The sequence below is a fragment of the Anoplophora glabripennis genome, unplaced genomic scaffold (assembly GCF_000390285.2).
Source record: "Anoplophora glabripennis isolate ALB-LARVAE unplaced genomic scaffold, Agla_2.0 scaffold380, whole genome shotgun sequence".
Lineage (NCBI taxonomy): Eukaryota > Metazoa > Arthropoda > Insecta > Coleoptera > Cerambycidae > Anoplophora > Anoplophora glabripennis.
The window spans coordinates 172,218-184,627 of record NW_019416459.1 but is presented as its reverse complement, the minus strand read 5'-3'; the positions used below and the strand labels follow the sequence as shown (position 1 = coordinate 184,627).

At 31.1% G+C, this 12,410-nt stretch overlaps 1 protein-coding gene across 1 annotated transcript in view; it reads left to right on the top strand.

Moving 5' to 3' along the window:
* Positions 1–243: 243 nt before the first annotated feature.
* LOC108910799 (dihydropyrimidinase) overlaps positions 244–12,410 on the top strand; it is a 54,018-nt gene continuing 41,851 nt past the window's right edge. The window contains exon 1 of the mRNA XM_018715527.2: positions 244–518. Coding sequence (XP_018571043.1) covers positions 480–518 — 39 coding nt within the window. The 5' untranslated portion in view covers positions 244–479. The remainder of the gene's footprint in view (positions 519–12,410) is intronic.

The window sequence follows — 12,410 nt, the reverse complement described above, 5'->3', positions numbered from 1 at the left end:
TCCAACGTAAATTATAAGAGCAGTACATGCTTACATATTAGCATTTATATGTTCAAGTTTGACTAACCTGTGTGAATTAGTAAGTTTCAAATTGGTATTTGAAGTAAATATTTTTATTTTTACCAATAGACTTGTCGATCCAATTACTAGTAACGCCTCTGTCCTCTGTCACATGGCCAGAGAAATAGCGACATCGCGGTGGTATCGTGTAAGTTGAGCTTACTTCTAAAAAGACTACTCTATGTTCCGCTATTCCGCGTTATTTGTGCCCCATGTTTCCTGGTTAGTGCTGCGTGTTGCCCCGAGTTCCACTTCCAGTTTCACATTAGTTCCTATTTCAGCTCAGATAGGGTGTAGTGTCTATCTGTATCCGTATTGAAGTAGTGCGATAATCCGCGTTTTATTTCTGTACAATAAGTAGCACCGCTACCACCAGCGTTGAAGGTTTCAGAGGATTTGAGAAACTAGGGAGAGGAAAAATGAGCACCCCTGTGAAGAAAGTACCTATCCACTTACAGGTATGTAAAAAACCGGTGTTATTTTACATTAATTGAATTAAAATTTGCCTTAATATCATCTAATAATAATTAAATAAACATGTTCTATAAATAATCATTCTCTAGAGGTAATACGAATAAATACAAATATTTATTTTACAAATATCGATTGGCCCCTTTTCCTCTTCTTCATTTTATAAGTAGGAACTTACTGTGCCCAATCATTAAAATTAAGCTACAAAATAAATTCTTATAAGAAGAATAGCGGTGTGTCTGTCGGTCTGTACCGTTTAAAAAACAAATAGTCGGGTTTTTTAAGGTATGTAATAATAACATTAAGTCCACACCCTTTCGCAATCCAAGTATCACTGAAATACACATTGATTTGCATTTTCCCGTTTTCTTCACTTTTCTAACAACTTACTTATTTGTCTTTAATTCACTGACGATTGACATTTTCGAAAATATATCTATGAAAAAAAGAAATAATAATAAATTAAATTGTGAATAACCAAGATAAATACAAAAATATGTGATTTGTATTTGTTTTCTATATAAAATATTAAGAAGATATCATCATTTTCTACAGCATGTCCCATTTCTGGTGTGCTAAAGTAAAATAGGTACCTAACTAACAAAAAATTCTTACAAGTGTAATTCGTCACAGGCGTAAGTACTTAACAAAAAAGTTAAAATAAAAGGGTTTTTGGGCAATATATCGGAAAAGACAAATGATGTAAAATTCAAATACCTATTACATGGGATGTTATAAGGTGCAACCGAAGTTACCTAGGAACCTCATGACATTTCAAGCCTTGCAATAGTGTATATCGAGGTGTATATTATGTTCTTTTTTAAATATTTTTGCGCTCACGAAGTCTGAGGAAATCGATGGAATTTTTGAAATGCTTGCAAATCCTATGCTTACCCAGTTCCGATTTTTTTTCAATTTTTTAGAGCTATAATTTTCGAAAACTAGCAGTTTATTTTCGAAGTTTACGCAAATATTAAAAATTGATTTTTAAGGAAAAAGTGTAAATTGTTTGTGAAAAAATACAAGTTTAAAAATTGTTAACGAATACTTTTATACAGGGTGATTCAGTCACAATCTCATTAATTTTAACCACGTATTCGGAAGGCCTAATAAAGACATAAAAGCGAAAAAGAAATTTACTCGACCTTTTAAAAGATAAGCCATTTACCCCTTAACTCCCACTAATTCGGTGTCATCGCATCACATTTTTTGACCGGGAACGCGCCAGCGGACCACAGCGTCCGAACGCTGAAGCGAAACAGCTGATTTCCCCATCTAAATAGAATTTGTGCTATAGACTCTAGCTTGTCAAACGTAAATTGGCAAAACATTAAAAAATGTGCAATGGCGGGAGTGGGGATGGACTGCTGCGCTCATTGGGCGGAGCTATTTCACCTGTCTATTCTCATCAGGAATACAACTGAAAATACGAATGTGTTTAAGTTCATTGTCATATTTTGATAAACCAAGATAACATTTAATGTTAGCTTATCGAGTAGCTTATGAAGTTGTCGATTAATCTAAATCTGATTACTTTATTTAATCTGTTAATAAATCAATAAGAACTTAAAAATCTTTGTAGTTAATTCCAAACATTCTTTATGATGATTAGGTAATGTAAAAACTGCTTTCTAGTGCAAATGAAGTAAATACAAATTTCAAATATACGAAGTGAGTTTCAACAAATCTACAAATACAGTGTCAGTGATAAAAAATATAAGGACCTCCTATTTTTTTTAATTTTATAATTTACTTACTACGCCAGACTGTTTTCCATGAATTGCATTTGTCTCTCTCTAATAGTAAAAGTGATATTGCCACAAAAGTGCTAAGAGGTTAGGCCTTCGTAATACTTGTTACTGACAATAGTGACATACTAGGGTACTAAATCTTCTAGGCAGTATATTTTATGACACAATTTTTTAGTTATATTTCTTTTATTTCATATTATCGAGACTTATTAACCCATACATTTGAACGAAAATTCCATAAATCTTGGCGTCATCGATATTAATGATTCGTTTACAATGAACAATGACAAACTGCTTCGTCTACGCTCGAGATAATGCTGATTGGTTGAATAGAAAAAATTACACGAATCTCAGCCGATAAAACAGAACGTTGTGCTTTAATGAAGCCTTGGTCTTATTGCTTTAATAATTTTTAATTTTACCGAAATTTAATTGCCAACATGAAGGAAATAAAATTACTGTTCCAAACAAAATTACTGATCACGTGGCTTGTAATCATTTATGAAGGTTTTGTTGCAGCAGACACTGAACATTTATCTCTGTGTCTCAGCTATGTACTTATGTTGAATTTTTAATAATGCGTACCTACCTAATACAGATAGATACACACATGTTTAAAAATACCCACTTAGACATACATATTGGGTACATTGCTGATAAAAAAAAATGAATTACTCTTTCTAACTTGCTAATCATTTTCTTCTATTAACTATATCTCATCGAAAACCCTACTACAAAAGGCACCATCACAAAGGAGAATAGTATTTAAGCCATTGTTGCTTCTAAAGAAGTTATATTAGTTCCGTTGATGAAAATTTCACCTTAAAGAAGCAATAATCTAAAAATACTTTAAACTTGTTCATAGAACTACATGTGGTTAGAATACATGAAATATGACATTCCAATTTCGATGCAATAAAATATACATTTGCAAGAATAATTATGAAAGAGACATTTGCCACTGTTTTAAAAATAGGTGCATGCGTGTGAAATTTTATGGTTTGATAGTTCAGAAGTGTTAATAATCATCGTATCATTCATATAACCGTTAAGTAGATCACAATTAGCCCAATAAACAGACGTATTTTGTTTTTTCTTTTTAATAAATGAGATCAAATTGACTCTTCCTTTGTTCTGCTGACAATCCCAACCACAGAAGTAACCTTAAATTTTCCATCTATTAGCACTGCTTTCTTTTAATATAGGCAGACAATCTTTAATTATGTAAATGCATTTTGTAATAACATGAAGTGAGTATTTTGCCTTTTAAATAGATTTAAAGAAATGAACGAACTAAATTTATATGTATTTTGTACATTAAAATATTAAGCTGTGTTAAAACTATATCTACCTCAATTAAAAAGGATTGTTAAAATAAATAATTTTAAGGTTTAATTACTTTACAATTTCTCGGAACTGCCAGTCCAAATATCAATTCCTTTAAATTATTCCAATTGTACAGGGTGACTCAAACTCGATAGTATGGGACTACTGTGAGGATACAAAAAATTTAAATAAAATTTGGGACACGTGATGTTAAATGGGATGAGGTAAGCTCCATTTTCAATAGAAAGTATTATCTTTGGGATTTGACAGAAACGACTAACGTCATCAATTAAATTTTTTCCAGAAACATCCATTTTTTTTTCTGATGAAAAGCTCTCTTTTTCTAATAAGCTTTTATTAAAGAAATTTTTCTGTATTCCCGTTTAAAAGTCATAAGCAATATCGTCCTAAAGAGTCTAAAAAGAAATACCACCTAAAAATCGCATTAGAGGTGGAAGGATCAAGTAGTCGTTGGAAAATAATTGAATGTTCGTTGTTTAAAGTGCATAAATGTCATTAAGAATAAATAAAAGGATTAAACTCGATAATTATTTAATACAGTTAAAACAAAAGGTGATGATAACAATAACTAAACTTAAAAAATGAGGCAAACGTTTTCATACTTTATACATATTACAATCTATTCTCTATATGACCTCTCTAATTTCAAGACACATATATCCATCTTCGCCTCACTTCTTTGTGGGCTGCGTTTATTAACATTTCGCTGTTTAACACACAAGCGTTTGTGATTTCTTTCAAATGATTAATATCTCGCGAAGGTGTTTTGTATACCTTATTTTTTACCCCCCCCCCATAAAAAATCGAGGGCTGTTAGATCTAGTGACTTTCCGAGACACTGAATAGGTCCATAAGCCCAATCCATTTTTCTGGGAAAGTGTTATCTAAATATTGCTGCAAAATCCTAACCGTGTGGGGTGGAAGGTGGAACCCCGTCGTGCTGAAAGCATAGGTTTCTCCTTAGCTACAAAGCCACATTCTCCAGAAGTGCAGGAAGTTGTAGGAAATTTAGGTAACTTACGCTGTTCAATGTTTTTTCATAAAAATAAGGCCCAATTAAATGCCTACCGATAATGCCGCACTATACATTTACTCCAAAATGGCCTTGGTTTTGGACTGGATTTACAGAGTGGGGATTTTCAATGGACCAGTAGTGTTCGTTGCACCTGTTTGGCAAACCATTACTAACAAACCGACTTTCGTCCGTCCAAAAAGGTTTTGATCAACAACAGAAACATTTACTACAATTTGAGCCTCGATTTGAGCTATAAAAATTAAGTTTACTTTCAATGTGACGCTCAGGCAAACGCTCCAAATTGTGAATTTTGTAGTCATCATACTCATTGGTCTTTAAAATTTGTTGAATGGCTGATTTATCCAAATTCAATTCCCGGCTAGCCTGCCGTATAGAATTTCATGGATTTTGTTCGAATTACTGTAACAGTCTAGCTGTATTCACACTGTTTCTTACCCTTCGGTCAATTATTTCATTTTTCCGAACAGAAAATGCATCTTCATTTCGTCACAAGGTCGCCTCCAATCTTGCAAAGGTTCTATGATCAGGAATGAGGCACTCTGGATACCTTTCTCGATATAACTACTCTACAGCTATTCTTAAATTATTTTGTGACTCCCGTAAATTAGCAACATATCAACTTTTTCTGAATGAGGAAACATTTTGTAAGCACAGAAGATATATGTTTGACGTTCGTATTGAGTAATGATAAGTATTTTGTGACATTTATGCACTAAACAGCGAACATTCAATTATTTTCCAACGACTACTTGATCCTTTCACCGCTAATGTGATTTTAAGGTGGTATTTCTTTTGAGACTTTAAAACGATATTACTTATAACTTTTAAACGGGAAATAATATAGAAAAACTTCTCTAATAAAAGTTTATTAGAAAAAAAGAGACATTTTTAACAGGAAAAAAAAATTGGGTATGTTTATGGAAAAATATAATTGATGACGTCATTAGTCGTTTCTGTCAAATCCCAAAGATAATACTTTCGATTGAAAATGGAGTTTACCTCATCCCATTTAACACCACTTTGTATCCTCACAGTAGGCCCATACTATCGAGTTTGAAACACCCTGTACATACGTACTTTTATTGATAGTATTGCAAAATGATTATTTTATCGTTTATCATATTTGTCGACAGACATTTATGTAATTGAAGTAAGAGATCTAAAACTTCGATTATGCAGTCATTCTACAAACTTTAATTCCACAAGGAATAAATAATTTAAGAAATATAAACACCGTTAAATAGATTATGATCATCTAATTAGTTTCCTATTTCCTCATCTGTCAAGAAGTGTCAGTGTCTGTTGTAAGCACATGATTATTTAACAGGAAATATCAAACCAAAATCAGTTTGGATTCAACATATTTATTTTAAACTCAGCAAAAAAATGTCTTCTTCTTAATCATCATTAGTTGATCTTTAAGGAGCTACAAACCTGCTCATTTAATTTTTTTTATTTTTGACGATTCGGGAAAGGAAAACGTTTCGACCGATCGATTTCAAAATTTACATGCCTCTTGGACATATATTGAGCTATAGAAAAACTTACAAATATTGGTACTTTTCGCAATATTCGCGAAGTAGTCTTTGATTTTCCAAAACAGCAGAAAAAGTCATTTTTTTGCACTTTTTCAAATTGATACTGAGTATACAAAAAATTCTTAAACATTCTTAAGTGCCCTTGATCAGGATCATTAATTTATGATATCTCGAAGGACAATAATCGTACAGAAAAAAAAACAATTTGAAGTTGAGAAATCAAGCTAAATGACCTTGGTATTGATTAAGCCAGAAAAAAAATTTCTGAGCCGTCAGTTTTGAAAAAAAAAATATTGTAAAATTTTTGCCTTTGCGTTATTTCTTTTGATTGCACCGAGCGTTATGCTCAAAAAAAATTTCATTCCAAGTTTTCAAAACGAGATTCTTTAAGCTTTAAGATGCTTCTTTTTTTCTCGGTACGAGCATTATTCACGATCTTAGTATTTCAAAAATGACTAAAAGAAATTTGGAAATTTGTCTGCTTCCTTATTTTTTTTGCTGAGTTTATAAACAAATATTTACATCATTTTTATTGAGAAAGATCAGATGAGATTGTCTTGATTAAAATTAATACAAAAAGGTTCGATACGAGTTTAATGATATTTTAAAAAAATCATTTTGTTAATTTTGGTCAAAAAATAGCTCGAAAAATTTGGAAATAGAATTAAGGTCAACAAATTTTGATCAAAATGTTGAAAATTATGTCATTGGAATTCATATACTTCATACTATTTAAGACTATTTTAAAAGAAACGAGGTCAACACAAGAAAATATTTAGTAATAGTAAAAAAACAAAAGCTCTGAAAACAATTAAGTATAGTTACGATTATTTTACGTTATATTTGTCGCTTTATACCTATAAGAAAAGTACACCATTGGTTTCTGATTTATATTTATCCAGGAAAATAATTACATAATTTCCTGTTCAAATTAGAATGCATCTTTGTGAACAGAATCAAAATAGGGTTAGAAAGAGGTCGACAAATAACTAAAATAAAGCTATAATTAATACTGGTTTAAAAATACACAGGGACTTTACAACCGACTTGTTTCACATTTCTATCTGTGCTTTGCGGAAGTACTTTTTTAATATTCTTTTTAACTTTATCGCCGGTGTGATATGAACCCGTATATATAAATTATAAACCTACTTAAGGTACTAAATACACGCAGCGCATAGCAAAGGTATACCTAATACAAAAATAACTCTTGTTTGATAATATCAGTAGGGTAACAATAATGGGAATGATGAACCGTATGCAATCCGGAAAAGCATTTGTGTTTTTGATTACACAATGCTAGATCGTGTTCTGGTGAATTGGTAGACAGAAAAACAAACACTAGATACTGCATTTCCCATACATAAATATATGTTTCTATTCGACAGATACATGTAGGATGTATTTTGATTCGTGTTGTTCTTCCAGACCATTATACTTTTTTAATTTTTAATTTCGATCAATTAATAATTAGAATTTAGAAGAAACTAAATTGTGGATAATACCTACACCGTTCTAATAGAATTATTAATATGTTTCCAAATATTTGTAAAAGAATACAGAATACAGAAGCGGAAGACATGATGTTGATCAAAAGTCTGTAGTTATAGCGTCTAGTATCGAAAAGTTAGCCATTAAGTCGAATTTGTGATTTTTAGTCTCTTAAGTAAAACAAAAAACTAGAGATGGGCAATGGGAAATTTTCCGTCCCTGAAAGTTTCCAAAACGGAAATTTTCCGGGAAGAAATAATCAAAGCTTGAGAAATTTTCCCTGGAAAGTTTCTGAAAAAATTTCCGTCGGAAATTTTCCGGGAATATTTCTAACAATTTGTAAACTTGGAGCCAATCTTACTTCTAACTTCTATGAACATTGAACATACACAAAAAATTGTTGGTTAATTTCGGATTGTCGGTTCGGAATACCAGAAGACCATATTATCCAAATAAGTTAGAAAACACTTACACTTACTTATTTTAATCTTTGTAAGTCTACAATCTACATAATAGAGAGCAATACAAGACTCATAAATTGCCTTCTTTTCAAATTTATGAATTTTGATAGTTGAACCAAAGTACAATTACATTTTAAAACTAGTATAATTATTTAATGTATTTACTATTTGTTTGTTAAAAAATAAGGATAAATATTGTATACTGTATAGTAGTTTCTGAAAATCACTAGGTATCTAAATTTGATGAACTTCTTTTCCAAAAAATTATGATACTTAAAACATTGTTTAATATCTTAATGTTAGTTTATTTCAAGACATTTTAAACAATTATTTATATGCAAATTTCGCAAAACTATACAGGGTGTAATAAGTATGACTGCCATAACTTCATCATGAGATAGAGTAATCACAAATGAACAAAAAAGTTGTATATTACAGGGACGTAAGATTAACAGTTTTCAAAATACAGCGAATATTAATATTGTCGAGTTTCATCACAACGTGACAACAGCGCTACACAACTGTGCACACCATGTGTGCACGCGGCAGACTTGTCCTACGGAAAAAATGTAAATGTAATTATTGTGAAACAATTGTTTTCCAGTTTTTAAATAAATAAAATAAAATGTAACAATTTTGTAGTACGAAGATAGTGTTGTGCTTTTTTACCTCGAATTTTAGTAATTATGAATAAGAAAAATGTGTAATTAAAGTATCCAAAGATTCACGTCGTCCAAATTTAGGTACTTACCAAAAAACAAAATTAAGTAATTTTTGAACGTACAAGTACAAAACAAACTACAACATAATTATACTCGAAATGTCTACCACCATTTTCGATGTAGCCACGACACCTTCGAATCCAATTTTCGTGCACTCGTTGGAAAACACAAAAAAATAGTGGTACGCAAAAAACACTCCGGCACGGTCCAATTCCAGAGACCAACACCAATTGCGTATTACTGGACAGCTTAGTACCTCGTGTTAACCGCCGCGACGTTGTTACATTGCTCGAAATGAATTTTATTGAATTTTAAGTTTATTACAACGCTAATTATTTTTTAGAATTAAACATAAAGAAGTTAAAAAAAGTGATAAACATTGTATTTTATGGTGTTCTATGCACACGGTTATGTCAATATTCCTTAATTAATCGAACTTTTGTACATCAAGTTGGAGATTTTGATAATTTTTTTCTCGGAAATGGTTGAGTTTAGAACCCATGTCAAATAAGGTTTTTTTGTTTATTTTAATGTATTTTATCGTCTGTTAAAATTAAGGCAGTGAAACTTCTAACACCCTGTATAAATACAAATTAGTTTATTTTTAAATTTTTGTCTTAGTAATTTTCTTTCCTTTAAAATAAGGATTAGGAGGCATATATTTTTCTGTTGGCATAGTTTTCAAGATAACTTCAAGTTTCCCTATTAACATTGATATTTATTCCATTTAGAAGATGTCATTTTTACAAAAATATTGTAGACGCGATTGTCAAACTTGTTTTTTTTATTTAGCACAATTTAAATTTGTAGTTAAATTAGTGCAACTGTATGGAAAGGCAATTTAGCGAGAAGTAGGATAACCTGGTTTACCCATAGGACAACGAATATAACTGCATTATGTATGATTCGCTCTGAGACATCTTTCATTTTTCTAAATATATTCATAAATTTGAAATTAAGATTTTTCATGTTTTATAGTTTTTGACGGCTACAGATGGACTTTTTTTTAAATAATTACACTTTACCTCATCGAATTTAAAGGTTTTCAACTTATTATAGATCAATTATATATTTTCTTAATGGAAACTACAGCTGGTCATGGTCTACTTAAAAAGGGGATGTTCTGCGCTTTGCACTAATTGAAAATCATAATTATCTTAGAAAGAAAAAGTATACATATAACCTAGAGAGAAAAAGTATAATATAACCGTTTTACCTCAAATTTAAAAAACCAGGCGATTATGCTCTGATTTGAAACAAATGAACTGCTGAACAGAATTTCGGAAGTCTTGGCTTCTTGCAAATCTTGTGTTTGCAGAAACCGCCAATTAACGCTAATTTTATGTTAAAAAGCGGATGATTTTTCGACTCTCTTCTCTAATATAATAACAAGTGTATTCTAATGGATTTGCTGCATGCTACTTTATATAAATGTAACACTATGACATTTTCTTTTACTTTTATCCATACTTCGCCTCTAAAAACACTAAAAACTGTAAAAAACGATACAACAAAATCATCACAAAAATTGTACATTGCAGAGTGCAACTCCATGCAACACTGGTTATGAGATACCAACTAACATTTTTACATAATGACATATATTCACTTTTTTTGCTTTGGAATTGGACAATCATCTGCTAAATTTCTTGATTATTTAAAATTTACATGGACGAAGGCAGCTATACATGTTTGGAACAGTTCCTTCACGCTGGCAATTAAATTTCGGCAAAATTAAAAATGATTAAAACAATAAAATCAAAATTGCATTAAAATACAACATTCTATTTCACCGGCTTATGATTGGTGTAATTTTTCATGAGATTCTATTAAACCAATCAGCAATCGCACTATCTCGAGTGTAGGTAGACGTAGCGGTTTGTCGTTGTTAATTGTAAATGGAATTTAGGCGTGCAATGTTGGTTGCCTAAGCTCGGCAGTCACGTGGCGTGTAAACATTTATGAAGGCTCTGTATATACGTGCCATTCTTTTAATAATTTTATAATTTATTTAAGTTGTTTTTTATTGCATATAATAAATGTATCGATCTAAAAGTAAGTTCATGCAGTAGCAATTTGCGGATTTCAATTTGATTGGTTGAAATAAAATATTTTTGACATAAATTTCATCAATTCAATATATTGCGAGAATCGCAAAATTTAAATATAGGGGGCGGAAAATAGAAACGGTCTATTTTTAGCGATTATGCAATAATTTTGACCAACTGCGCACGTGCAGTCCAGTCCGTCAATTTCCGTCATTCACAAGTAATTAAAATACTTATTAGTGTCATATAATCTCATTTCCATTACCAAATTATGTTAAGCGCCCATGGCCCTGTTTTTGCAAGTACTTTTCAACTTTTCACTTCTTACTTTTCACTTTTCTGGATATTTTCTGTTTTCAAAAAACAGCTGGTATTCTGCACAGTGAAAATGAGTAACTGAAGCTTATGTAAATTACAGTTTTTTATAAAAGAAAATTATTCTTTTTAACATTGTAAAATGAAAAGTGAAAAATTGAAAAGTAGGTACTGTGAAAAACTAGGTCTCTGGTCTTTCGTTTTTTAAAATAACGCTCTCACGGTACAAGATCTTTTCTGACTTCTTTTTATTTTCCTTATAAAATACCAAGCGATTAACAATCTTCTACGCTGTTGACATAAATAACATAATATACTGATAATCACTGTTATTTATCACATTCATCATTGCAGAATATTTATTTATGAATGTCTTGGTCTTTCTAATATCCTGCGTATGTAATCACAAAATATTTTGTGAGTTTAGGTTATGTTGTTTAATTTTGTTTATTGTGGCTCAAGAATATCTAAAATTCTTGACTGTGGCCTGTGGCATGGCATGGCAAGGCAAGTAAGATAAGAAATTTAAAACTAGTTTTCGCATAAGTGCATGAATGAATGTAAAATTTTTGTCGCAAAAATGGTAAAATAATTAATCACAACTTGCAAATCGCTGCTGCATGAACTTACCTTAACTCTTATGTAATTCTTCAAAGGTGTCACATCTCGGTTGCATCTTGTATAATTATGTAATATGTCCATAAGGAGCATAAATTGAATTATTTAATAAGTTAACTCACCTATAAACTGAAATTATAAATTTATTTTTTCCAAAACCAATTAGCTATACTTATCGTTTAATTTTTTTAACCTGAAACTTCCAAATATCTCAAAAAATAAGCGGTCTGCGAAAAAATTGCTCATAATCAAAGTTTAAATATTCCGCGAAGGAAATACATTAGTGTTAAAATTAATCCCCCGTCCCCCTCTATTTTTTATTGCAAATTCGAATTCAACGGCCAAAAGTACGTAGGATTTGTCTGAATATTTTTTTTCGATGTATGGTGATAGATGGTGCTGCAATCGACGAAATTCAACTTTTCTCGATTTCTCCTACAGACAACCTGTGCATACGATTTGGAAAATCAATTGCCAACATTACTTGAAGGTTTGCACACAGCACACTATTCGGTGGTAGCACATGAAGTACTTGATCGTGATTTCAGTGGT